Below are 25277 nucleotides of genomic sequence, written 5' to 3' on the forward strand. Positions count from 1 at the left end.
AAAACGTCTCCGCCGCACAACTGCTTCAAAGTACTCTGACCCTATCACACTTCATGCATTTTTTGCATAGTAATGCACTCAGTAAAAATAATGCTGTTTGCTGATGCAGATGATGAGATACAGTTAAAAGCTCCTGGAAAATTTGGTTAACCTAGTTAGTTAATAACGCCATTATGGTTTAACAAAAAAGGTAATTAAAAAAAAATATTAATAGAAGTAAAAACTGATATGCAGACAACTGTCAGTAGTAAAAAGCTATCAGTTAAATAATTACATCACAGTTCTACTGAAATAACAGTGTACAAGTGATGAAAAGTCAATAACAACATGCACTGTGCAGAATTTAAAAAAATGAAAACACTTGTAATATTGTTTTATAACAATATATTAAAAATGAATGTTTTGTTTTCAAAAAGTATCACCAAATAAGTGTGAATGACTAATAAAACTCTCCAATGAATAGTCGTACTTGAGGTACATAAACTACTTATTTGATCAAGCAGGAAAGTAACTACTAAGCACTAACTGAAGCAGAAGGAAATATTATGCATTTTTCTCTTTACTGTTTGGAAAGTAGTGGAATATTGTATTAAGCAGCATAAGATGGAAATCTGAGTAAATTCCAAAAACTGACTTTAGTACTGGAGTATTTTGGCCCTTTAAAATGAGGTCATGATTTTGTTTTGAAAGCAACCGCTTCATTTCCGGTGGCGACCTAACTGTCGCTAACTTGTCTCGCGGATGTATATAAAAAGATCGGCTGCTGTAAGCTAGGAAGTGTTCTGACTGCGGTCGACCAGCCGGTGATCTTCCGTCCTCTCACGCGCTTGAAACATGGCTCTGAGCCGGCTGGAAAGAGCTCAGGTATGGCTGTTGAAGGCGGTCACGGAGGTCCTCGTCATCGTTTTTCGCTTCTTCTCCCCTCGGAGACCTGCTCTGTCCGGGAAGAAGCTCCCGCCCGTCAGAAACCCGCTGCTGCTTATGTCGGCGACGCAGCTCGCCAAGAAGATCCGGCGAAAACAGGTGTGTACCCGGTCAGACCTCCCGGTTGGAGGAGGAGAGGGGTGTGTGTTTGTTTAACACTTGCTCCAAGCGAGTAGATTTAACCATCTTCATGTCAGTTTGATTTAGACTCACATAAGCCGGTGTTAAATCTGGAGGTCATGGGTTGTCATGTTTCTTACATCCCCTCTTTAGCTTCTATTTCCATTCTTATTTCTATTTACAATCACTGGAGCTGAAGCACCTTGGTCCGCTCCTCAGGGACGGTTTCCCAACGCTTGCTTTCTGCTCCCAAGTCTCCACGCCCACAGTAAGACAGTAACACCTGTGGAATAACAACACACCTGTGCTGCCTGTACAGCCAGAATGGGAGCAGCCTTTTGTCGGGCTGTGCTTTGCTCCAGACAGATGTGTGGAACTTGGAGGTGAACAAATCGTGTACTTGTTGCTAGGTTTTATTGGAACGCACACATGGCGCATGTGCAGGTGCTGCTTTCATGTGGCGCTGGAGCGGTAAATGCTGATTAATGAGTTACTCACAAATGTTTTAACAGCTTTTGGACAGACATTCCGAGATGGGATGAGATAAAAGAAAGTAACATCTTTAGGAAAGACTGCTCAGTGATAACATTAAAAAAAAAGAAAAGAAAACTACAATAGTGCAGGAAGCAGGGGTTCCCAAAGTGTGGGCGCGGGACACCCATTTGGGCCGTGAAGCTGCTGTGAGCTGCAGGCCCTGAGAGGAGAGAGAGTTTTCAATGATTTATAAAACAAACAAACAAAAAAACCCAAATAAGACTGTTCATTTTTAATTTTAAACTTGTATCCACCTTAGAGCTGGGGTGTCAAACATAAGGATCTGGGGCCAGAATTGGTCAGGCAAAGACTCCAATCTGGCCATGCACTGCATGGCTCTGGAATGGGAGGGGCATGCATTTTGTATTTTTAACAGATAACAGCTTCTGTGACATTATACCTAAGTAATATAAAACATTTAACAAAAGATGTTTTTTCACATAATTGTTCTGAGTAAATAAAAAAAAAAAATAAAAAAATCTTCAGTGTTATAATTAAACGATGGTCTGGGCAATGACCTACTAGAACTTTACTAGAAGTAATCTCTTATAATTTGAGCCCAAAGACTGCTTACTACAGCACCATTTCTTTATAATGTAGAAAAACTGAGATGTATGGTTATTTGCACTTTTTTTGTCTTATATTAAGATATCGGGAATTAAACGTGTCTTTAAACCTCTTTACAATGACAGTTTCATTGGTCACACCTTGAGAAACGCGCACCTTTCGCGCACATATATACTTTTAGTATGACTCCAGTGTGGTGTGCAGGGGATGAGAGGCATCATCCACAGTACTAAGTGCTTTCCTCTGTATCCAGGACTGAATCATCATCCCCGATGAGCTCATTGAGTCTATTTGCATCAGCTGCTCCACCGCACAGTAGCATAAAAGCTGACACTGAAATCACCAAGTCTACTGAGGGGTGGGGGGAAAAAACAGGCTGTTACTGAATGACCTTTCCTGTACAGGGCCCCTTTGTTTTTAGATTACAGTATCTTATTGTAATCTAATTCACTCTGGATAACTATATCAAACAGAAGGCTTGATGTTTGGTGGTAGGGCCCTGTTTTGGACATAACCTGTATAAAAGATGGATGTAACTTTTGGCCAGGAAAAATGAAGCTAATGCCTTAAACCTGCATTCTTCCTAATGACCAGCAGAGGGCGATTCCACTGATTACAGAAAACTTCTGGCCTGACAACGTTTACAGAGGTCACTTCTGTAAACTCCTTATTTCCTGATAATTTCCTTTGGTCTCAGTTACTAGTTTCAGTTAGGGCTGCTTGATTATGGCAAAAATGATAATCACGATTATTTTCACTGAAATTGAGATCTCGATTATTTGACGATATTTATTTAACCCTTTAAGACCTACTATAGAACAAAGTCCGCCAGAGCTTATATTATTTTTTTTACATGTTGTAGTGCCATTTGTGGGAGCATTTCAAGTTGCTATACAACTGTTATAGCCCATTTTAATAATATGTATGCATTAAGTCCATAGTAACTACATTAATTACAAAAAAGTGCAATAAACTACAAAAAAATTGAAAATCATTTTTGTTTTTTTTACATATATTTCTACTTAGAGAAATTTAAGAGGTTTATCCCTCAAAACTTTAAATACAAAAAAGTTGCAAAAAATAGTTTACAACGACAGGAAATTTATTTTGAGTGTCTTCATAGTTTTATTTTTGAGATACACCAATTTTTATATACACTGCAGGAAAAACGAAAAAACAATCCTATGATGCAAATTTGCAAAGAAAACAGCAGGTGCATCAAAATAAACTATTTCCAGCAGTGCAATTCGAGTTCTAAGCATCCCAGAAACTATTCAGAAAAGTAAACATGACTTATAAAAACACCAGTATAGGCTTTTAAGGCCTACAAGTAAAAAAACTACATTTTCCGCGAAAATGACGTCACTTCCGGTTTCGGGCAGGAAATGGCGGACATGCGATAGTTCGCACTGACGTCTGTTTCATTGTGGGAAGTGTTACGAACAGCTGATCAGATCGGCAAAGCGTGTTTCTGGAATATTATGTTTTTGTTGCTGCAAGCGCTTTTTATGCAATTTTTGCAAAGCTATATGTGGAAGGAAACCGTGACCGAGGACAAGCTGATGGCATCAGATGTAAGTACAACTCCTCCGGTTTCATATCGTTAGCTTCATAGCATAAGTGCCTAAGTCAATGACTTAGGCACTTATGCTATGAAGCTAACGATATGCAAAAAAAATTATTGCGCTAGCTTACGCGGTTCAGGTTCTACAGGGATTTAAAAATAGTTACGCAAAACGGAGCGTGCTGCTCTGACCGGCTTTAAAGGGTTAACAATGACTTTAAAAAATAATATAAAATAGTGTGCAACACCACTGAAGTTTTTTTTACCTCTCTTTTCAACCAACAGCAGTCACTCTCCTCTCCAAATAACTTCTGCTTAGCTTTCCGAGCTTCCCTCGGGTCCTCTTAATCAGCGGTCCCCAACCTTTTTTGCGCCACGGACCGGTTTATGCCCGACAACATTTTCACGGACCGGCCTTTAAGGTGTCGCGGATAAATGCAACAAAAAAAAAAACAAACTAGTACTGGTACCGAAAAAAAGAAGATTTATTCATAACACACGTGAAAAGACCCAGGAAAACCGAGTTAACAATCAAAACGATAACAAAATAACGCTGAAAACCGATTAAAAACCCTGAAAACCATACATTTCACACCTGAGCCTCAACTCTCGCGGCCCGGTACCAAACGACTCACGGACCGGTACCGGTCCAAGGCCCAGGGGTTGGGGACCGCTGCTCTTAATTGTTGTGACGCGTGTTCGAATTGCAGAGAGGTGCGCTGGATTTGCCCCATGGAGCAGCGCGAGAGTAAAGCATGAGGGAGGGGCTAATAATCGGCTCAGTCATTTTTAATGATCGTTGAAAGCCCAGATCGTAATCGTGATTAAAATTCGATTATTTGAGCAGCCCTAGTTTCAGTAAAACAAAACATAAAATCCATTTTTTAGTTTATGGTTATTGTAAGAGTAGGAAAGGATTACCCTGGTAATGCTAACAGCTTGTCAATCAAAATTGTTAGCCAATAAGTGTGGAGTGTCACTGGCACATCCACTGCTCACTCATAAAAAACATGTTGATATTAAGTGCTCAGCTACAGACTTCAATGACACATCACTGTAGCTTTCCTCCTTTTTTTTTTTTTTTTTAAATAGCGTCTGTGATCCTGGGAGAGCAGCAGGCATCAGTGACAGGAGACGTAGCAGAAACAACTTGAAAGGAGGAACTGTGGGTTGCAAAGCGGCTTGCAGCTGTAGAGAAGCTGAAGCAGCTTTTATAATCCACCCTAAAGACACTGAAGTCAAAACCTTATTTCCTTTTTTAATTTTTTTTTTCTTTAGGACAAATCATATTCAAGTTTCACCCTCAGTTTGACTTGTTTTCCTGTTCTGTGACATTCTTTCTGCAATGAACCATAACATGTCCTTACGTGGTCTAAATGTTATGTCCCTGCAGGTGTCCAGCGTAGAGGTGGTGCAGGCTTACATTGACAGGATCCAGGAAGTTAACCCTTTTGTGAATGCTGTTGTGAAAGACAGGCAAGAAACGATCATCTCTATTTCCCTGATGTCTGATAGTGTGCTCTTGAGCTGCAGTTATTGATTATTTTGTTGACAGGAAGACAGAAACATTTTCCTGGCCCAGCACAGGGTATGATGATGTGAGGCTTTTTTTTTCTTTAACTCAGAAATGAAACTAAAAATGAAGATGTATCAATATATCAGCCTTGAAGAATGCCATCAGACTATTGGGATAAAAACATGGTGTTTAACCTTAGCAGTGCCTGATGTGTGTCTGTTCTGTCACATCACGTTTGCTGTGGGTAAATGTGCAAAGGTAGTGTGAGGAAAATATAAAAAAGATTTAAGTGCTGAAGTTTTCTCAGCAAATGAAAACATGTAATTATAGTGACAATACAATGCACAGTTTGCACTGCTGTAATTTGACATTTTACTAGCATCAGGTCAAAATCTTTTCCCTCTAAATTTGTCAGTAAACGTAAACTGCATTTCTGTCTGTCCAGGTTTGCTGCTGCCTTCCAGGAGGCGGCTCAGGTCGATAAGCTGATTGAGGAGGAGACTGGAGGAGAGGAAGTGCTGGAGGACCGGCTGCCTTTATTAGGAGTCCCACTTTCTGTGAAAGAGTCTTATGCCCTCCAGGGTAACTTCCAGAAATTTAATCTCCCGTCAGCTGCGTGAAACTTGACACTTTACTGTGGTTACCTGCATCAGGTGACCTCAGTTTTACTCAGTATTTGATACTGTTAACATGTCTCAGTCCACACATGCACTTTGGACTGTATGTATGCAAGTATGCATTTAAGCGCTGTAAATCCTCTTAGAAGGTTTTACTGTGGTAGTTAGTTTTCAAACTTCAGTTCTGGTTTTTGACTTGCTGTTCACTGAAGGAGAAAACTAGAAGTCAGAAACGTTTTCCGTCAGTTAAAAATGATGCTGAGGGAAAAGCAGAGCTGTTAGTCTTTAGTTCTAGTTAGTCACTGCAAATCCACTCTGCACATGTGACACGTCTCCCTTCTGCAGGCATGCCCTTCACTACAGGCCTGGTCTCCAGGCGAGGGATCGTGGCCACAGTCGACGCTCCACCTGTGGCCCTGCTGAAGAGAGCGGGTGCCATCCCGCTGGGTGTCACCAACACAAGCGAGCTCTGCATGTGGTATGAATCGCACAACCACATCTATGGCATCACCAACAACCCGTATGACCTGGAGAGGATACCGGGAGGAAGCTCAGGTTAGCAGCCGGTGTTGAGACAAAGTTGAATTTTTTTTTATTTTTTTTTTTTGCGTCTGTTTTTGTTGCCAGGAGTCGTCCTGGTTTTAATCATATTACTGAGGCTCTGGCTGTGGTGCTTTTATTTTTACCTTTCCCTGCTTTCAGGTCTGGTTGAATGCTATTTTATGTGGAAAATGTTCAATGATGTCTTGTATGCAGAGCTGTACAAAATCTAAAAACCTTGTGATGTCTCTTTCTGTCTTTGTGTGTGAAGACTACACTAAACCTCTGTGAGCTGCTTTTTTTTATTTTTTATTTTTTTAAGGCAATTTTAAGCGTAAAATCTGCAACCAAACCATCGTTAGTCGAGTTGCTTTATTTTTATAATAGTAACGCTGCTTATTTCATACATTTAATGAACAAATACATTTTATGTTGCCATTTTTTTTCCTCAAAAACAAAAATGTTCGTATCTGCAGGTAAACGTACTTTGTTGACTCTGTGAGGACTTTTATTGACAATAATGGTCCAGATAAAGTCCACTTCCACTGACTTATCTCTGCTCTCTCACTGTTTATCGCCTGTTCCTCTGGGCTCAGGGGGAGAGGGCAGCATACTGGGAGCGGCAGGTTCAGTCATCGGTGTGGGCTCAGACATCGGCGGCAGCATTCGTATGCCCTGTTTCTTCAATGGAATATTTGGCCATAAAACTACTCCAGGTAAAAGACACTGGCTGTGAGTCTGATAACCCCACATAAGCTAATGTTGTAGCTCTGTTTTTTTTTTTTTTTTGGTTTTTTTTTGGGGGGGGGGGGGGGGGGGTTAGTAGCAGTTAATGAGGAAAAACATGTGACAGGGATCACTCATAGACATGAACCTCCAGAGGATTATCATGTGTGCCTGCAGCTCCCCTCTGCTTCTTTTTCAGCTTTGCCCACAACTTTACAGCTAACTGCTCGCATAGCACAGTGGCAGTTAAAGCCCAGCTGAGGACACAGTGGAGCATTTAGGAGCTAAACAGGCAGGTTTGTCTCAGGAGATTTCTGTTCAGCGCTGTTAAAATGTGCATTAAAGCTTTCTACGCTAGTTGTTATCTGGGCCCTCTTCGCAAACAAGCTGTGACTGAAACAAAGCCTTGGGTTTTACATTCATCAGGTGGACAGAAACTTTGAAGGAGCAGCTGCTACCCACTGCACCAGATTGAAATCTTCATGTATGACAGCGTTTTGCTTACAGATTGTTTGTAAGGCTGACTAATAGAGGAAAAAATACTTTTTCCTTTAGGTGTCGTGTCCTGTGAGAATCAGTACCCTCCTTCCTCTGGCAGGCAGGAGGAGTACCTCAGCTCTGGTCCCATGTGTCGCTACGCTGAAGACCTTCTGCCTATGCTCAAGATCATGGCCGGACCCAGAGTTGACATGTAAGGCCCTGCTGCTGTTGCTTCATCTGAGTGTAATTCGGGGCTAATGTGTTAATTCTTTTATTTATTTGTATTAGTTTATCTACATGTATAAGTGACACAGTGTGCAATCTGTGTTCATGCACAAATACAGTTCTTATGGTGCCAAGGTAAGAACTGGGGCTTACTTAGAAGAGGCTGGAGACCTTCTAAAGCAAAGTGTGTGTGCGTGTGATCAAATTATGGCTAACTGGACACACCCACATTGATAAATTGATAGCAGATGTTTCATATCCCTAATCTGCACAATAAAATGCATCCAGCTATCTCAGTGCTAATTTTTTTTTTTTTTTTTTTTTTAGTGCTTCATGGATGTGATAATGATCCACACGCAGTAACATTTTATACTCTCCTAAACTTCTTACATTTTATGTGACTGACGATTGCTCGCACATAAGAGGATTTTGGATGTTGGCTTAAATGTAATATTTTGGCCACGATGATAAACTAACTACATCATGTCTTTTGTCTTCTTCGTCCCCATCACCCCCCAACCATATCTTGTTAAAAGGGAGATTTTCCTTCCCACTGCCTTAAATTGCTTCCTCATATGGGGTTTTGTGATTGTCAGGGTTTCTTTCTAATATATTCAATTCCTTATTCTTGTATCTTTCCAATATTTAAGGCTTAGGGAGTGGCTGCAGCTCAGGAGATGAGGCAGGTCATCCACTAAGTGGAACGGTGGTGGTTTGATCCCTGGCTGTTCTAGTGTGCATGCAAAGTATTCTTGGGCAAGATACTGAACCCCAAGTTGCTCATCGATGCGTCCATTGGAGTGTGAATGTTAGAAATAGACAGCACTTTAAAAAAGTGCTTGTATGATTACGTGTGAATGAGTGAATAATGCATCTTGTATAAAGCGCTTTGAGTGCTCCACTAGAAACCTGCTACATAAGAACCAACCCCTTTACTTTTTACCCTACAATATAAAGCAACTTGATGTCACTGTTATGATTTTTATTATTTTCTTTTTGCTATTAAAAATTCTGAGTTTGGCTCACCTGTTGTGAAAACAACCTAAAATAAAACAACTCAGTAACTATGAATAATTTTGATTTAATTTAAAGAATATTGAGGTTTTCTTTGTTTTTGTGCAGCCAAACGCAGGAGATGCCAGACATAATACAGGTCAAAGGAGCTTGCAAAGAAAAGCGTCTGGACTTCTTTAAGTTGCTTGAAGACGTTTCACCTCTCATCCGAGAAGCTTCTTCAGTTCTAAGGTCAAATGGTGGAGAGTCCCTTCTACGCTCTCCAATCTTAGAGGTTTACAAGTTTGTGGACAAGGCTCAGCAGGCCCAACACTCTAAAGGAAAAGAAAGACAACGCAGGAAATTTCACACCTTGCTTTCTAAAACACTCCTCATTCTGAACCTACACAACTCGGAGAAGAAAACACACCTGAGGACAGTCAGGAGAAATGGGTGAAGAACTTTTCATCTCACTGAACCTGAAAAGAGGGTATTAGCCAAAGGACTCAATTTTGCCATTTCTCCACAACAGTTGCCCATAGTGGACCTCATCACAGCCACAGAATCTGCCATACGGATTAATAAATTATCACAGACAGAAGCAGAGCAAATCAGGATGAAAGTCTCAGCCACCCTCTCCAGTGCCAAAGTCCCTCCGTCCAACCTCACAATACAGGAAAAGAAGGCCGTCGCTTCCCTGAGCAAAGACCACAACATCACTGTTTTACCAGCTGATAAGGGAAGATGCACCGTGGTCCTAAACACTACAGATTACCATACAAAGATCACTACTCTCCTCAGTGACAACAATACCTACGAAGCCTTAAAGCGAGACCCCACAAGCAGCTACAAAAAGAAAGTTATAGCTTGCCTTCAAGACTTTGAAAAGGACAAAATCATTGACCGCCTTTACCCAGGGGATGCCATACCCTGCATTTACGGACTTCCTAAAATCCACAAGGAAGCTGTCCCACTCAGACCCATAGTCAGTAGCATAAACTCAGCCACTTACAACATTGCTAAACACCTTGCTACCATCCTTGCTCCTCTCGTGGGGAACACCCCACACCACATCAAGAACTCCACCGACTTCACCGACAAGGTCCAGAAACTTACCCTGGATCCAGATGAAACCATGGTGTCCTTTGATGTAGTCTCTCTCTTCACTTGCATACCCACCACGGAGGCCGTGGAGACTGTCAGAAAACGACTACAAGAAGACAGCTCCTTGGAGGACAGGACCAACTTCACACCCGATCAGATCTGCACACTGTTAGACCTCTGCCTCACCACTACATATTTCAAATACAACGAAGGCTTTTACAGACAAAAACATGGCTGTGCCATGGGCTCCCCCGTGTCACCTATTGTAGCCAACCTTTACATGGAGAAAGTGGAAAGGAAGGCTCTTGGCTCTTTCAAAGGAAGAGTACCCAGCCACTGGTACAGATATGTGGACGACACCTGGGTCAAAATCAAGACACAAGAAGTGGAATCCTTCACTGCGCACATTAACGCTGTGGATAAAAACATCAAGTTCACCAGGGAAGACACAAAGGACAACTGTTTGCCTTTCCTGGACTGCGCTGTGCACATTGAAGAGAACGGCAACCTCAACATCGAAGTTTACCGGAAGCCCACACACATGGACCAGTACCTCCTCTTTGACTCCCATCACCCTCTGGAACACAAACTTGGAGTAATTAGGACCCTACACCACCGGGCAGAACATGTTCCCTCTAAGCCTGAAGGAAAAAAGAAGGAACACACACATGTAAAGGAAGCACTCAAAACGTGCGGCTATCCTAAATGGGCGTTCTTAAAGTCAGCAAAGAGGCACAGAAAAGAAGACCAGACACCAGCGAGGGAGGATAAGAAAGACAGACGCAACAACATTGTCATCCCCTATGTAGCCGGTGTATCAGGAAAACTCAGAGTTTTCTCCAAGCATGACATCCCGGTGCATTTCAGACCCAGCAACACGCTCAGACAAAACTCCAAAACACAGACTTAACAACGTGGTGTATGCTGTACAGTGCAGCGAGGAATGCTCAGACCTCTACATTGGAGAGACCAAACAGCCACTTCACAAGCGCATGGCACAACACAGAAGAGCCACCTCCACAGGACAAGACTCAGCAGTCCATCTGCATCTTAAGGATAAAGGACACTCTTTGGAGGATGCCAATGTTCACATTTTGGACAGAGAGGACAGATGGTTTGAAAGAGGAGTGAAAGAAGCCATCTATGTCCACTGTGAGCGACCATCTTTGAACAGAGGCGGGGGTTTACGACACCAACTCTCTGCCATCTATAATCCAGTTTTTGAGATCCCTTCCCAGACGCCTTAACGCCCACTCACATCCTGGGCCATCTGACCTCAGGAACCCAAAACTCTGGCTGATTGGGACCCATACCCGTTTTCACACCTTGGGTCAGGTGATTAGAGGATCATCAGTGGTCCTTTGTCCCTCTGTGGGGGGGGATACTCCCACTGGGTTTAAATCTGGGACTCTCCATCATTTGACCTTAGAACTGAAGAAGCTTCTCGGATGAGAGGTGAAACGTCTTCAAGCAACTTAAAGACGTCCAGACGCTTTTCTTTGCAAGCTCCTTAGACTACGATGACCTGGATGACTAAGAACCTTCACAGAGACTTAATACAGGCATTTAACTACAGAGAGGTATTTTGGGTAGCCTGCGAACAGGGTTTTACCAGGGCTGTAATAACGTCAGCACTTGATCTCGAGGTTTCATTTACATCAGCATAATGGACACATTTGTTTATCAAATGGTCCAAAATTACAAGGAATTGTATAGATTTCTGTCACAGAAGATTCTGACTCAACACAACCAAACCCCAACTGTGTTTGTTAGCTACAGTAGTTCAGCAGTGCTGTTGATTGTTTCCACTTGTGCTCACAGGTTGTCCTTAAACACAAAGGTCGACTTAAAGAAGCTGCGGTTCTTCACCATCCCTCATGACGGCGGCTCTCCTCTCATAACCCCCGTCAGCAAAGAGCTCGTAGACATTCAGAGAAAGGTGCGTTGTTTTTTTGGTTTTTTTCCCTGTCTATTGCAGAACTCCTACACACTTAGGAGGAATTGTTTTACACTTTAAATCCTCGTGTGGTCTTCCACAGGTAGCCGAGCGCCTGGAGGCGGACCTCGGAGTGAAAGTCCAAGAAGTGCATTTCCCTGAGCTCCGCTACAGCTTTCAGATCTGGGACACCTACATGGTCCTTCCTGACAAGGAGGGCAAAGTAGGTCCAGAACATTAACTTTACAGCAGACAAAGAGTCAGCGGGTGAATGATGAAGACAAGGGAGAGAAACAGGCATTGGTTTCTTGTTGTTGCCAGGACTTTCCAGCTAATAAGGCACGTCTCACTAAGAGAGAAAGCAGGCTGAGTCTTAGTCACAGCACCTATTGTAGTCTGCTGCCCAGAAATGGTCGCCTAATCTGTTTAGCTGCCTGTGCACCACACACACACACACACACACACACACACACACACACAAACAGTAATGTTTCTGCCACTTCAGAGGACAATACCCGCATCTAGATTTCCTGCAGACGCCTCGCATTAAACCAAGTCTCCTCATTAAAATGTAAAGCTTTACAATGTGATCAGTTTTTGTTTCTAACTCAGAGTTATGTGCTTGGGAAGAGATTTATGTGCCCACATAGTTACATCCACGCAGTTCTCTTCAGCTAATCTGAAACGTTTCTGTTACCAGGCTGTGAGTTAGTCACAGTCAGTTTACTGCTACTTTCTACTTTAATGCAGATCACCAGTTTGATTTAAAGTGAACTTACTATGCTTTTCCTTATTTTATGTCTTATACTGTCACAGTGCTGGATGCTCATACTGAACATGGCCATGGAGTTTATTCTTTTCCTACTATTGGCTCTGTGTGATGTAAGGGGATGTCCTTATGTGGTCTTCTCAGGCACAGTATAAGAGCATTCAGTGATTGATTGCATGTAGTTGCAGCAATCATCTGATCATCCAGAGGTTGAGCCTCGTCTTTAATCCGTCTCTTTGTAATATGAGACTCAACTCAGTTGGTTGTATTCTAGTTTTATTCTTATATAAAAGCAAGGTTGCTGTATTGAAGTTAAATCACCGTCCTGTATCAACTACATCAAATATCAATGGAGGTACTTGTTTGTATTTAGAGAGGAACAGATTTGCAATTCCTTCTGATTTATCAGTTAGTTGACATATTGCTACACAGATTGAATTGAAGACACCAGCTGATGAGTGATCACAAACCCAGTCCCAGTCTTTGAAGCAACACTTTCAAAGGCAACACTGCAACTTCAGTGGACATGGTTGCAGTAATTTTTGTTTTGCTCTGGTCTCCAAGTACTGTAGCATAAAAGGGTTGTGGTAGAGTCCAAGAACAAAAATATGGGTAAACTAGGTATTCTTTAAACCAAATCTATATCATTCAGGCATCTAAATGTGCCAAGTTAAAGAGAGCTAAATCAAAATGCCCAGTATAGGAGTTAAGTATTGAAACACTGGTTTCCAGTCTTTGTTGTTTCTGCACTTTTTCTCAGATCAGATTTGTATCTTGTCTGTATTTTGAATCCCATAAGAACCAGTGAGGTGAACTTCGCAACCAAAACCCAAAATTTATGTGGCTGTACTATTTTTCTTCTTTCCTTGACCCGTGAATCATTTCACACCCACCTGTTGGGTTATACAGTGGTCCCTCGCTATAACACGGTTCACCTTTTGTGGCTTCGCTGTTGTTGTTTGTTTGTTTGTTTTACTGCGTATTGTTCTGTGTCCTGATTGGCTGTTGACCATTGTCAGTCAATCTCATGTCGTGTCTCCTGTACAGTGCAGAATGCGTTCAGCTTGTCAAATTTACATAAATCTTCGATCGCTAGCAGTGTGACTCTGAAGTGCTGCACTGTATGTTTGTAAGTTTTCTCCCCAACAAACACAACACTGGCGACAAAACGTTTTGCACCGTCAAAGGCAACTACAGGTGTGTTTGGTTTCATTCTATAATACTGGACTTATTTTTCTAGAAGGTTTGAACTTAGTGTTTAAACAAGAGAGAAAACTGTGAAAATGTTCGTGCCTGTCTGAGAAAAGTGTATAAAGTGTGTAGTGAGGGGTTTAACAGACTTAAAACATTTATAATAATTGTAAAAAATAAAGTTGGCTACTTCGCGGATTTTACCTATCGGGGGTTATTTTTAGAACGTAACTCCCGCAATAAACGAGGGACCAGTGTACTCGTCTTTACAAAGTGGGCAGTAGAGTGGCATCACTGCAGTGCAGGGATCCCAAAAAGATTTTAGAGCTGTCACTCAAAAAAGATTAGTGACACAGCCACTCTACTCTACTCTCTACCCCTGACATCCATTTTTGTGATATTTGACTGAAGTGGTTTCATGACGGGAACATTTTTGTGGCCTGTGGGCTTCTGCTGTTTTCAGGTGCTCAATGACTAATAAATCATTACTAACTTTAAACCTGAGCCTGGTGTAGTGATGCCACACAGGTGCAGGTTACTGGCACGATAATGATGACAACTTGGACAGTCTGTCAGCAGAAAATAGCAACCATGTTTGAGAGGAAGCAATAAAGAACATGGAGAAGTAATACAGTCTGTGTCCTTTCTATGACCTTTAAAAGAACTGAATTGTTTTTGTTTTGTTTTCTCCCAGCCTCCTCAGACGTTTGCTGAGTTGATGGGAGAACCAGGACGACCAGCTTGGCCTCTGTGGGAGCTGCTGAAGTGGATGATAGGAAGATCAGACCACACCCTCGCTGCTATCGGTAAAGGCTGCAATACAGACTTCCAAAGTGTTCAATAGTAGCTCTCAATTTAAAAACAAAACACTGTTATATATAAAAATGATTAAGCAATAAATGAATAAATAGCATTTAAAGTTTCTGTGAACCGACGTCTTCAGCTGTGGGCCTGATCGAGATGACTCGCATGTCCAAAACACCGTCCTCCATCATCCAGATGAAGGAGAAGCTGCAGAAGGAGGTGGATGAGCTGTTGGGTGCTGACGGTGTTTTCCTTTACCCCTCTCACCCCAAAGTGGCCCCCAAACACCACCACCCGCTCCTAAGACCCTTCGACTTCTCATACACCGGTCAGTGGCGTTCCACTTCTCACCTGATCTTATTTTAACAGCCAACATCTGCACAGCAACATCACGATTAATATCACAGACATTAAAATCCAGAAACCGCTGATCTGCTGGGACTTTCCCACACAATCATTTACAAAGAAAGGTCTGAAAATGGGAGAAAATGTTTCACTCTCAAAGCAGAATGCTGCTTCAAATTGATGGGTTGGCAGTAATTTGAATAACTTTGGGCCCCTCAGTATCAGCTGATTTTAAACCCCACAGCCTGCCTGAGTATTGTTGCTGATCATGTCCCTTTATGACCACAGTGCACCATGTCACAAAGCACAGATCTTCTCAGACTTGTTTTTTGACCGTAACAGTGAGTTCCCTGTACTCACATGGCCTCTACTCACCAGTAGAGCAACTTTGCATTTTTTTGGAACGGGAGACTCGCATCATGGATGTGCAGCAGCTGTGTGATGTTTGTTGAATCTGTGCCATGAAAAATTAAAGCAGGTCTGAAGGCACAAGAGGATCCAAACCAGTACTAGTGAGGAATACACAAAGCTCTTTGGTGGTCAGTTTTGTTTTGTTTTTTGCACCTGGACTCTTGCAGTCTGTGCGCAGGTTATCCTTTGTGCTTTTCAGTCACATCACTTTGCAAAATAACCTTTAACCTCCTAGGACCTGGCGTCCACATATGTCGACATCACATTTTGGGTTATTTAGACTAAAATACTCAATTTTGCTCTACATGGGCCTGATATCCACTTACGAGGACATTATACTGCTACTGTTCTATCAAAGTTGTAAACGAATTTCCTCATGTGGCTCTCATTTTTCTTAAAAACAAAACTAAGGTTGAAAAAAAAAAATCTGGTAATTCTTTGTTTTTACATTCATCGGGCCCCAATATGACCAAATATCAAAGAGAAATTAAAAATGCATGTCGTGGAAGAGTTCGGGTCTTAGGAGGTTAAAGCTCAGTTGGAAAAAAACTGTGGGAGACTTCAAAACCTTTTTACATCCTGGAAACTGTCTGTGATTTATCTTATGTCTGACAGTCATTTTCGAAGTTGCTATTTCTGGATTATTGCTGTTAAAAAGATTTATTCCACGTATTAAGACATTTTGCTTTTTTTTTTTTTTTTTTTTTTTTTTTCCCCCCCTCCATACACAGGTATAATTAACATGCTGGGGTTGCCGGTGACTCAGTGCCCTCTGGGTGTGGGTGAGGAGGGTCTGCCTCTGGGCGTGCAGGTCGTTGCAGGGAAGCTGCAGGACCACCTGACCCTCGCTGTGGCCCTCCACCTGGAGAAGACGTTCGGAGGCTGGAAGGACCCCGGAGCAAACTAAAAGCACACGCTCACACAGTAGCAGTCATCACCAAGCCTGCAGAGCAGGTGTGGTTTGGCTGAGGTAGCGGTACTGCCTGATGTAGTACACAGAGAGAGCTAGAGTCGTTGCTTTGAATGTTTTAGTAGGAAACATTTTGCACTAATAAGAATTCAGTCATGATTTTGTCATCTACTCTTTTCACAGACTGCCATGAACCTGAGCTTTAACAAACTGAAAGGCTATCAGCTCTCTCTGAGCATTCACTGTATGACATAGGACAGGGTGTTTGTGTAGACAAGCCTCGCACTGTTAGACTTCCCTGGTTTTTCCACCTGCTTCACTCATGTACGTGCAGACTCATTGTTACTGTTTTGACTTTCAAAAGGTCATTTTTGATTGTTTATGTTCACACTCGCAGCCACCCAGGTTGTTACTGTCGCTCTAACTGATTGGACCTCTGCAAACACTCAGCGTGAACCTGAGCAGAAGTCTCCTGAATACATTAAATAATGATTTGTGCCGCAACTACAGAGGCAAACGGACAGAGCTGACAATCAGGTATGGGCTAGACATGATCATGCATTAAACACTGGAAATAAAGTGTTAACCAAAGTGCTTCAGAGATGACATTAGATGGTCCAATAACAGAATGGCAGGCACCAGTGGAATAGAGATTATGAAGGAATACTTATCTGACATCGGTAGAGGAAAACGGCCTTAATTTAATGATGACATGAATGTTGCAGATCAGTGCAGTGACTGAGGCGCATGCTTTATGTTGCAACTCATTTTAATTAATAAAAAAAGTATTGTTTCATATTACAGCTGTTTTTCTTTTAAAAACCCTGTTTGACTTATTCCAATGAAGAATTCAAGGTGATTGTTATGCGCAACACACAGGCCAGAAGGCCAAATGTGTAAGGACCAATGGGCAACACTTCAGCTGATTTTTTTTTTTTTTTTTTAAATAGCTCGTCCACCTGGATAACTGTATTCAGAGCACAATGATCAGCAATTAACTAAACAACATGACTGACATAGACAATCCCATAAAACAGGATTTAATACAGTATCTCTGTCAAGTTCAAGACATGAATCACAATCAGTAAACAATTAAGTTGGTTAATTAAAAACAATGAAAGTGAACGGATTTCATATTTTCATTTCACTGCAAAAAGATTTACAGAAACATTTTTCTCTTGGTGTATTAGATCACTTATGGGATATTGATCCCTATGTGGTGACCTGTGCTCACATATTTAAAAAAAACAAAGTGCATTCACACTATTCTGAAGCAGTTTAAGCTTGGACTGGTTGGCAGGTGTTTTTAGGTCCAGGTTATGATCTGAGTTTTCAGGTGGAAGGACACATGCTGCCTAATTCATGCTGTGCTAAGACTTTGAGAAATGCTCATGCCACACACAAAGACAACTATACTTGTTTCAAATGCAGATCTCTGCCCTGTGTTGGTAAATTAACTATTGTTGACTGAAGCCACATCAAGGTACTCATGAGCAGGGCAGGAAGTCAGACACAGGAAGGACGCAGATTAAATGTTGAAGCAAAACCACACTGGAGACACACACCGTCTCATTGGAGATATCTTAATAAGCATGTGTTTAAAGGTGTAATATAAGTTAAACACAAACCCCCACTGGTCAAAGTGAGTAAGAAAGAGACACCTGCTGGAGTCTGTCATTTTATTTTCTTCCCTTCTTTTGGAATAAAAGGATGAAAAATTATTAAACATCTACCAGAAGGCTCCAAAACAGAGGTGGACAGCATTAAGAACTAGTTATTTTTCTTTATTTCATCTCATCTTTACAATGACCGTCTTCGTTAATTTCTGTGTCATCACAAAACATGGTTTGGTTCTGAAATGTAGAAGAATAAGCTGCAAACGTCACATTTGCACAGAAAAATACAGACGGCTCGTCGTCTTTCTAAACACGTGACATGCTTGTACCTCAGTACAAATGTTCAAAGGTGCCTGCCGTGAGAATAACTCGTATCTCTCTCCTGTCAACAGCATCATTCAGAAATCGGAAGTGACATAAAAACAATAAAAGGGTAAGGGAAACAACCCCCCAAAAAAGCAAGTCTTCAAAGAGTCCCACATTTTGGAGGTGCAGCAAAAGGGAGAACCTTTCTCTCCTTGACAATCTTTCACCCTCCCCGTGCTCGATTTGGCCCAAATGTGTATGCAAATACTTTGTAACTGTGCGTAAACACGTCTGAAGTGGGGATTCCTGAGCGAGCGCATCGCCTCAGGAGGTGTTGGTGATGGGTTTGTATTTCTTGAGGCGGGTCCACTGTCCTGTGGAGTAGTTCATTTCGAAGACTGTGTCTACCAGCATGGTGGTGCTGCCAGTGCCGTCGGCTTTGGGCAAAACCTCTGTGTGCTCGCTCAGCTTGATCTGGATGATGTCCCCCTGCTCCGGGCATGGGTTCTCTGCAGGGAATGGATGGGGGGTAGGGAAGGGTGGAGTTAGAGTGGTAGGCTGGTTAAGTTTTTGCCTTGTCAGATGTGCATAAATGCTGAGAAATTATGAGGGACATCTACTGTAGTTAAAACTGCATTTAAACTGAAACATATTCTGTAAAATCCTGCAGCAAATGTGGGGAAACTCTGAATGACTACAGGGAATTCAGATTTACACAGGCCTTGAGACCAGTCAGTGACCTTATTGACCTTCATTTGTTGGGAAAAATGATGCTGGCAGGTGCTGGGTGAATTCAATGCAAACTGGAAATTGAGACTGTTCAAACACATTCATAGTAGAAGATGTGCCTCACTGCTACAACAGGTTTAACTTTTATTTAAAAAGGTGCACAATCTCCAAGTTTTACTGCACTTTGAGAGTTTGCAGACAAGTTTCCATCTTCCATCCAAACATGCATCTGCAGCAATCTGCTAGTGACCAAAGTCACATTGTGTTAAAGCTAATTTGCAAAAAAGGGGAAAAAAAGGGTGAAGTGAATGAAAACGGGTCTGACAGGAAATAAAACTGGTAAAATGGTAAACTAGATAAATAATCTGTACTTTTGGATACAGGCTCTGTGAGGAAGTAATATGCATTTATGAAAAAGCTGTTGTTTTTTATATTTGCATCAAGCAGCTAAAAACTCTCATACCTCTGGATCCAGCCATGAAGCCCAGGATGAGGGCCTTCTCCGGCCTCGTGACCTTGTTGGCGGTCTTGAACATCTCCTGGGCGGCGTACATCTGGTCTCTCTGACGGTCGGAAACAGTGGGGACAGATAATTTAGCTGACGTTTTAATATCCTCTGACTTTGAAAGTCTTGAAATGGTGTTTATTTACCGTAAGCGAGAGGTTCTTTTTGGGCTGTGGCTGTGGTGGCGTAGGGGCTGCTGTCGGGGTGGGGGTCTGAGGTGTGCTGGGAGGCTGAGTGGGGGTCTCTGGCTGGCTGGCTGTCGCAGCTGCTGGTGGTCCATTGCTGGCGGGGGTGGATACCGGTGTGCTGGGGGATGTGGGAGTTGCAGGGTTTGCTGTGGTTCCCGCGTTGTACATAGGCGGTCTCTGCTTGTACTGGCCCGGTAAGGTGGCGTTGGCACCTGTGGTCGCTGTCGCCGACTCCTCTGGCTGACGGGCCGCCTGCAGCGTGTCCCGTCCCGAACCACCAGCATTGGCTTTGGAGGAGGAGGACATGAAGGAAACGCATGAGCAGGGAATTTTACTTTATATGTTTGAGTGAGAAAGCGCTGAGCCCTGGGAGGTAGGCGGCTAACCTGGCTGTGCCTCGGAGCTGGGAATGTAAGACGAGGAGGGAACCATGCTGGGTGTGGCTGGTAGGTAGCTGGTTGACGGCAGAGGATTCTCGTTCAGCGACCCCAGTTTCTGAGAAACAACACAAAGGAGTGAACCTACGATGGCAGAGAGGCAAACGGGGGCTGGTGTGACAGAGAACAGTAGATATACGTTGGGTTAAATACCTGTGCGGAGACGAGGCCAGCAGCGTAGTCGGGTGTGGTGTTTTCCACCACAGCTTCTTCTTTGGCTGCTTTCTCTCCAGCCTCGGTTTCTATATCATAAAAAGAAGCACAGGTTAAGCACCGACAGTGTCACACTTTATTGCTCAAGAAAATCTAACTAAGGCTGTAAATTTACTTACCCAAAGTCTTTCGCCTCCTCTTAGCTTCTCTTCCAGCTCCAACCATATCCAGCTCTGAAATATCTAACAGCTGAACAATAGGAGAAAAAAACCCCTCTGTCACTCCAATCCTGCAGGAGCTCAATGAAAGCGAAGAACAAGGATGAAAGAATGAAAGCCGTAAGAAAAACGATACACTGGGTACGACTTACCTTGACCCCCCGCTCCTTACGCAGGGGCGTCCGTGCGGGAGCAATAGGTGTGCGGTTACTGGGAGGGCTGAACATACTGGGGGTGGTGGGGCTGCGGAATGGGGCTTTGGGAATCCCCTTGAGAGGAGCTGTAATGCAAACGTGGATGCAGTGAAATAATTTAAATCTTTTTTTAGTAGGACTTTTTTTTTTTTTTTTTTTTACTTACTTGTGGTGTCAATCTTTTTGACCAATCCTCTCCCTTTGGCATGAAAAGGCACTCCGGCTGTCTTCTTCAGCTGCTGGGCTGTCTCTGTAGCTATAAAACAAATTGGTTTAAAACGTGTTAAGTTGGACAATCAATTTTTGAAGAACACCAGACACTCACAATCTGGCAGGCACAGTAAAACAAACACAAATGCACATCTTTTACCCCACCCCACGGTCTCTCCCCCCCATAGCTGTGGGACGTGGTGTGTATTGGCCATTATTAAATGAACTTACATTTCTGCAGCAGCTCTGCTCTCAGGGTTGCACTCTTGGGCTTCCTCTTCAGCTGGAAATGTTTGACGGGAGGTGTGAGGGGTCCCACCAGAGTAGTCAATGCACTTTTATTCAGGTACTGGCACTCCAGAGGAAGCATGGCCGACGCCTCGCACTCGCTCACTGAGGAGGAAGAGAAAGGTGGGGATGTTAACTGCAGCACTGACCACTGTGCTCCTCTGTCTGTGGCTGGTCAGCAATATAAAACACGACTCTGCTCACTGAGCTGACGAGTGTTTTTCATTAACAGATACTTTATCCCTTTGTTACTGCTGAAAAAAATTGAATTCAACATATAAGACAGCTCGCATAAGTTAAATAGAGCTCAAGTAGTAAAAACTTAAAATTAATATAAAATTAAGGAACTAAATTTAAATGAAATAGAAGTAAATATTTAAGTAAAATATCAAAACATGACAATTTAAATAAAAGCGTGGAGTTATGTTTCTGCAATCAACACTAATCTAAATACAGCGACAGGAAAAAACAGCAGAAGTGCTTCCACTTTAAACCTTTTGAGTCTTGCTTGTGGTCATCTTGCCTTCCAGTTTACAGATAAAACAACATGAGGGGAAACCACTGTACTACATGAGATCCGTCTACACCAGAAACCACCTGGGTAGTTTTCATGGCTCAGAATGGCTCCGCAAGTCATCTGAATATAGTTAAAGCAAAGACACTGTAGCTATGCACTTGCATTTATTTAAATGTGTAAGACATCAGCGCTCACCTGGAAATGATGCAAATGAATATAAAACTACCTTTCTCCCTGAGCTCTCCGAGAATATCCTGCACATTTGGATTCTGCTCCTCCAAGTCCAGATTCAGAGAGCCGGTCTCTGGGAAGGACTTGAGGATGTCTGCAACCATCAGCACCCAGGGCTCTGAGTCCACCGTAGCCAGCTGGATTATCTCCGACAGGGCCTCCTTCATCTGGCAAGAAAGGTGGTGTTAGTGAAACCTACAGACACTGTAGTTACTTTAGCATTAGTTCCACAGGTTAACAGCACACAACCGAGTCTGTGAATCTATTTTTGGTCTGCACTCATGGTTCAGAAAACACCGGTTGCTTACATGAAGAAACAACTTGCATCATATCCTCCCGGACAGCTTGAATATGAGTGTGTGTAATCACTTTAACTTTTCAGACACACACTTTTTCTTTAAAAAAAGCTCACACCTGACACACACCACCCCGACACTTTACAAATTGTAAGATAAATAATCACTCCTGTACAGACAAAAAAGTCCAGATTAATCAAACCCTCAGAGTGTGACTGAAATAATATAAAAGTATTCTGAATACTAGTTATTATCCCCGAGTATTTTCCATTTTTCCATCTTTTAAATTCACACCTCCTCCATCTCTGGAAAATCCAGCATGAATAAACATTCACATAACTGCGATTTCAAGACTTTAACAACTGGATACAAAGAAACCTGATTTTGTGCAGTGATGTTTATCAAAGGGAAGCCATCCAACATGCAACACGAGGAGGACGCCAGCTTCAACCAACCATTAAATGCAGTCATGTTAATATCCACGTGACAGAGTTAAGGCTATAGAGTCTGTCCACCTCCCTGCACTTATAGGTTCAGTGTTGCCAAAATCAACCCTGTTCCAAAATACTTTGCAAATGATATTTGTCACTGACTTTCCTCCATAGTCGATGCAAATGACAGTCAGTATTATTCAAGTCATCACACATTAGAGCAACCTCACAATGATAACTATGTTTTTGCAAAAGTAAACTCAAAATGCACCGTTCCAAATGATTATGCAGGTTCAAAATCTTTTATTGGTTGTAAAGAACTGAAAATTGGTCATTTGCTCAATATGCAGCATTACTGAAATCAAAAGCCGTTTCAATCAAAAACATCTTAACAAACCAAGTTACATGTTAACATGGGATCCCTTCTTTCATAGAACCTTCGCAGTTCTTGCATCCATTGAACTTGAGTTCATAGATCTTTTCCTTGAGTATGCTCTAAGGTTCTCAATAGGGTTGAGGTCAGGGGGGCATGAGGACCACGCCATGAGTTTCTCCCCTTTTATGGCCATAGCAGACAATGCCACAGAGATATTGTTTGCAGCATGAGCTATATTGTCATGTACCCTAGCCTTAACATCCTCTTCTGTCACACCAACCCTCTGCATCACCAGACACCCCACGATGCAATATCATAATTTTTTATCATTTTTCAATATGGTGAATATTGCGTCAAAATATATTGTGATTTAGCAATTTTTCCTCAAATTTAAACTTTCATTATCAGTTGTATCCCACAAATAGCTGGCAGCCAGTAGCATTGCGCTCATTGACGAAGAGTCATTCAGACTGATGGCAGCATGTTGGCAATCTGTCTGTGTTTATAAGCTAGACAGCACTTATTTGCAAGCCTTGATCAGTGTCTCTAAGAGTGACTGGAGTCAGTCCAAGCACGATTGTGACTGTCTGCAGAAAGGTGGCCTCCTATCAGGGGACTTGTGCAATTTCCTTGTGATCAAAAGTGGTCATAAGTGCAAGATCCTCAAGCTGTGAGCAACCACAAGTTATAATCTGTTGCATGCAATCACCAGGCAGACATCAATTCTTTTTAAGCTATAAGGAGGTAGCTCTACTACTTTTACTCCTGTGACTGAGCCATTAGCTTGCTCTCAAACAGTTGAACCAATTTAATGCAAGTTTGCTCAGCTAACGTTATCTCAGGATGGTGGTTAAAAAGAGCTGAAGGCATTTAACTACAAAATATTAATATTTGGTGGCCCTGTGTCTATGAAGCATCGCCTTTTCTCCCTCCACACCTACTACATGTCCTCCTTCACTACATCCATGAATCTCTTCTGAGGCGTTTTCTTTTTCCTCCTGTCTGGCAGCTCCATTTTCAACATCCTTTCTCCAATAGATCCACTCTCCCTCCTCTGCACATGTCCAAACCATCTCAGCCTTGAACTCAATTGATTTCTTTTCATTTCTATCTAAATATTAACATTTTCAGCTCGGTCTTGTCTGTTTTTGTCAGAGCCACTGTTCCAAAACATTCATCATAGCAAGACTCGCTACCATCTAGTAAACCTTCCCTTTCACACTTGCTGCTCTCCTTCAAAACCACTTAATTAAAATAAATATTTGCATTAAAACAGCCAAGAGCTTCCGTGGTTTGCATACGGGAAATTACTCCTGAGCTTAGCCGCCAATTTCACTTAAACAACACACTTGAATGCTTGTTTTAAGAAACCCCATTAATAATTAGCTTAATAATTTTGCATTTGTTATTGAACAGTCTGGCTATATAAGCCACACAAATGACGGCTGTGTATCGTTTCCTGCGGGGGGAACAGGTGATCAGTGGGTCCGGGAGCTAGTACCGCCCTCCAGCCTAACGCCAGCTCTCAGCCGCCCATCCCACCACAATGTCCGTGCGAGCACCGCTAGGCTAGCGTTGCTCGCTGTAGCCGGTAAACAACCGCTGGAAAGACAAATGTGCGCAGGGGTAAAGTCAGCTCGGGAGCATCCTGTCGTTAGAGGGTAAAAGTGTTTCGTGCATTGAAGCCGGGGTTTAAAAAAAGAAAAAATGGGGAGCATGTCGAGGAAATAACGAGTTTGCCGCTTCTTCAGTTAGCCTTCGGATAAATATGGTAGCATAATGTTAGCTGGAAAGGTTTATTAATATTGTTAGGCTTTTAAATATGCCACTAAACCGTCACAGGGACCTCAGTGCTTTTTAAAATCTAGCGCAATTATCGGCTCGTTTCTCAGCCGTGTATCCGAGGTAACAACTTATCGTACCTTCCAGGCTAACATCGAGCTAACCCACCTCGTCAACGGTCCTCCGCGGAAGGTGCAGCATCCCGAGCAGGAGTTTCAGCTTCACCGGCGGCGACAAGCTCGAAAAACATAGCCGTATGTTGTCGATAACCGACACGGTGAGGAGCGAAGCGATGCTCGGAGGCGTCCAGAGCTCGTCCGTGGATCCTAGTTTGTTGTGAAGCCACAGGCCGGTGTCGCTGTCCTTCATCGACGCCATCTTGGAAAAAGAAGTGTTTTGAGTTCGGGCATTTTAACAGGCTACCTAAGAAAACAGCAGTCAGGACCCCGCCCATAACCCGGGGTGGGGTGGGGGGCAATTGTGAACGCAGAGCCGTGAGGAGACCGGGTGAAATCCACCTTTAA

General features: G+C 42.6%; 3 protein-coding genes and 1 long non-coding RNA gene across 6 annotated transcripts in view; 2 read left to right on the forward strand and 2 right to left on the reverse strand.

Annotated features, from left to right (window-relative positions):
- Window positions 1-1468, reverse strand: part of tesk1b (testis associated actin remodelling kinase 1b) — a 44040-nt gene extending 42572 nt beyond the window's left edge. Inside the window, exon 1 of one of the 3 annotated variants that reach the window (XM_085451036.1) lies at window positions 1347-1468. The gene's annotated coding sequence lies outside the window, so the exon portion shown is untranslated. Of the gene's footprint in view, window positions 1-1137 lie in introns of all 3 variants that reach the window. The other 2 variants (XM_085451035.1, XM_085451034.1) reach the window with 2 other exon arrangements.
- faah2b (fatty acid amide hydrolase 2b) lies at window positions 737-17074 on the forward strand. The gene is made up of 11 exons (XM_085451039.1): window positions 737-1023; window positions 5103-5185; window positions 5671-5807; window positions 6188-6397; window positions 6979-7098; window positions 7664-7799; window positions 11732-11849; window positions 11950-12069; window positions 14501-14612; window positions 14750-14938; window positions 16098-17074. The coding sequence occupies exons 1-11, from the start codon at window positions 835-837 to the stop codon at window positions 16271-16273; spliced, it is 1590 nt and encodes a 529-aa protein (XP_085307165.1). The 5' UTR covers window positions 737-834; the 3' UTR covers window positions 16274-17074.
- A 965-nt stretch (window positions 17075-18039) lies between these two features.
- On the reverse strand, window positions 18040-25223 carry nelfa (negative elongation factor complex member A). The gene is made up of 11 exons (XM_085451038.1): window positions 24922-25223; window positions 21864-22035; window positions 21064-21225; window positions 20789-20878; window positions 20581-20708; window positions 20390-20459; window positions 20211-20299; window positions 20007-20115; window positions 19579-19907; window positions 19391-19490; window positions 18040-18707 (listed from the first exon to the last, which is right to left on the reverse strand). The coding sequence occupies exons 1-11, from the start codon at window positions 25129-25131 to the stop codon at window positions 18523-18525; spliced, it is 1644 nt and encodes a 547-aa protein (XP_085307164.1). The 5' UTR covers window positions 25132-25223; the 3' UTR covers window positions 18040-18522.
- LOC146714672 (uncharacterized) lies at window positions 24469-25125 on the forward strand. The gene is made up of 2 exons (XR_014918838.1): window positions 24469-24632; window positions 24901-25125. It is a non-coding gene; the product is annotated as an uncharacterized LOC146714672 (long non-coding RNA).
- Window positions 25224-25277: the final 54 nt, after the last annotated feature.

The sequence above is a fragment of the Copadichromis virginalis genome, linkage group LG3, assembly GCF_057382275.1.
Source record: "Copadichromis virginalis isolate Kocher_CV1m ecotype Utaka linkage group LG3, C_Virginalis_male_GT1.1, whole genome shotgun sequence".
Classification (NCBI taxonomy): domain Eukaryota; kingdom Metazoa; phylum Chordata; class Actinopteri; order Cichliformes; family Cichlidae; genus Copadichromis; species Copadichromis virginalis.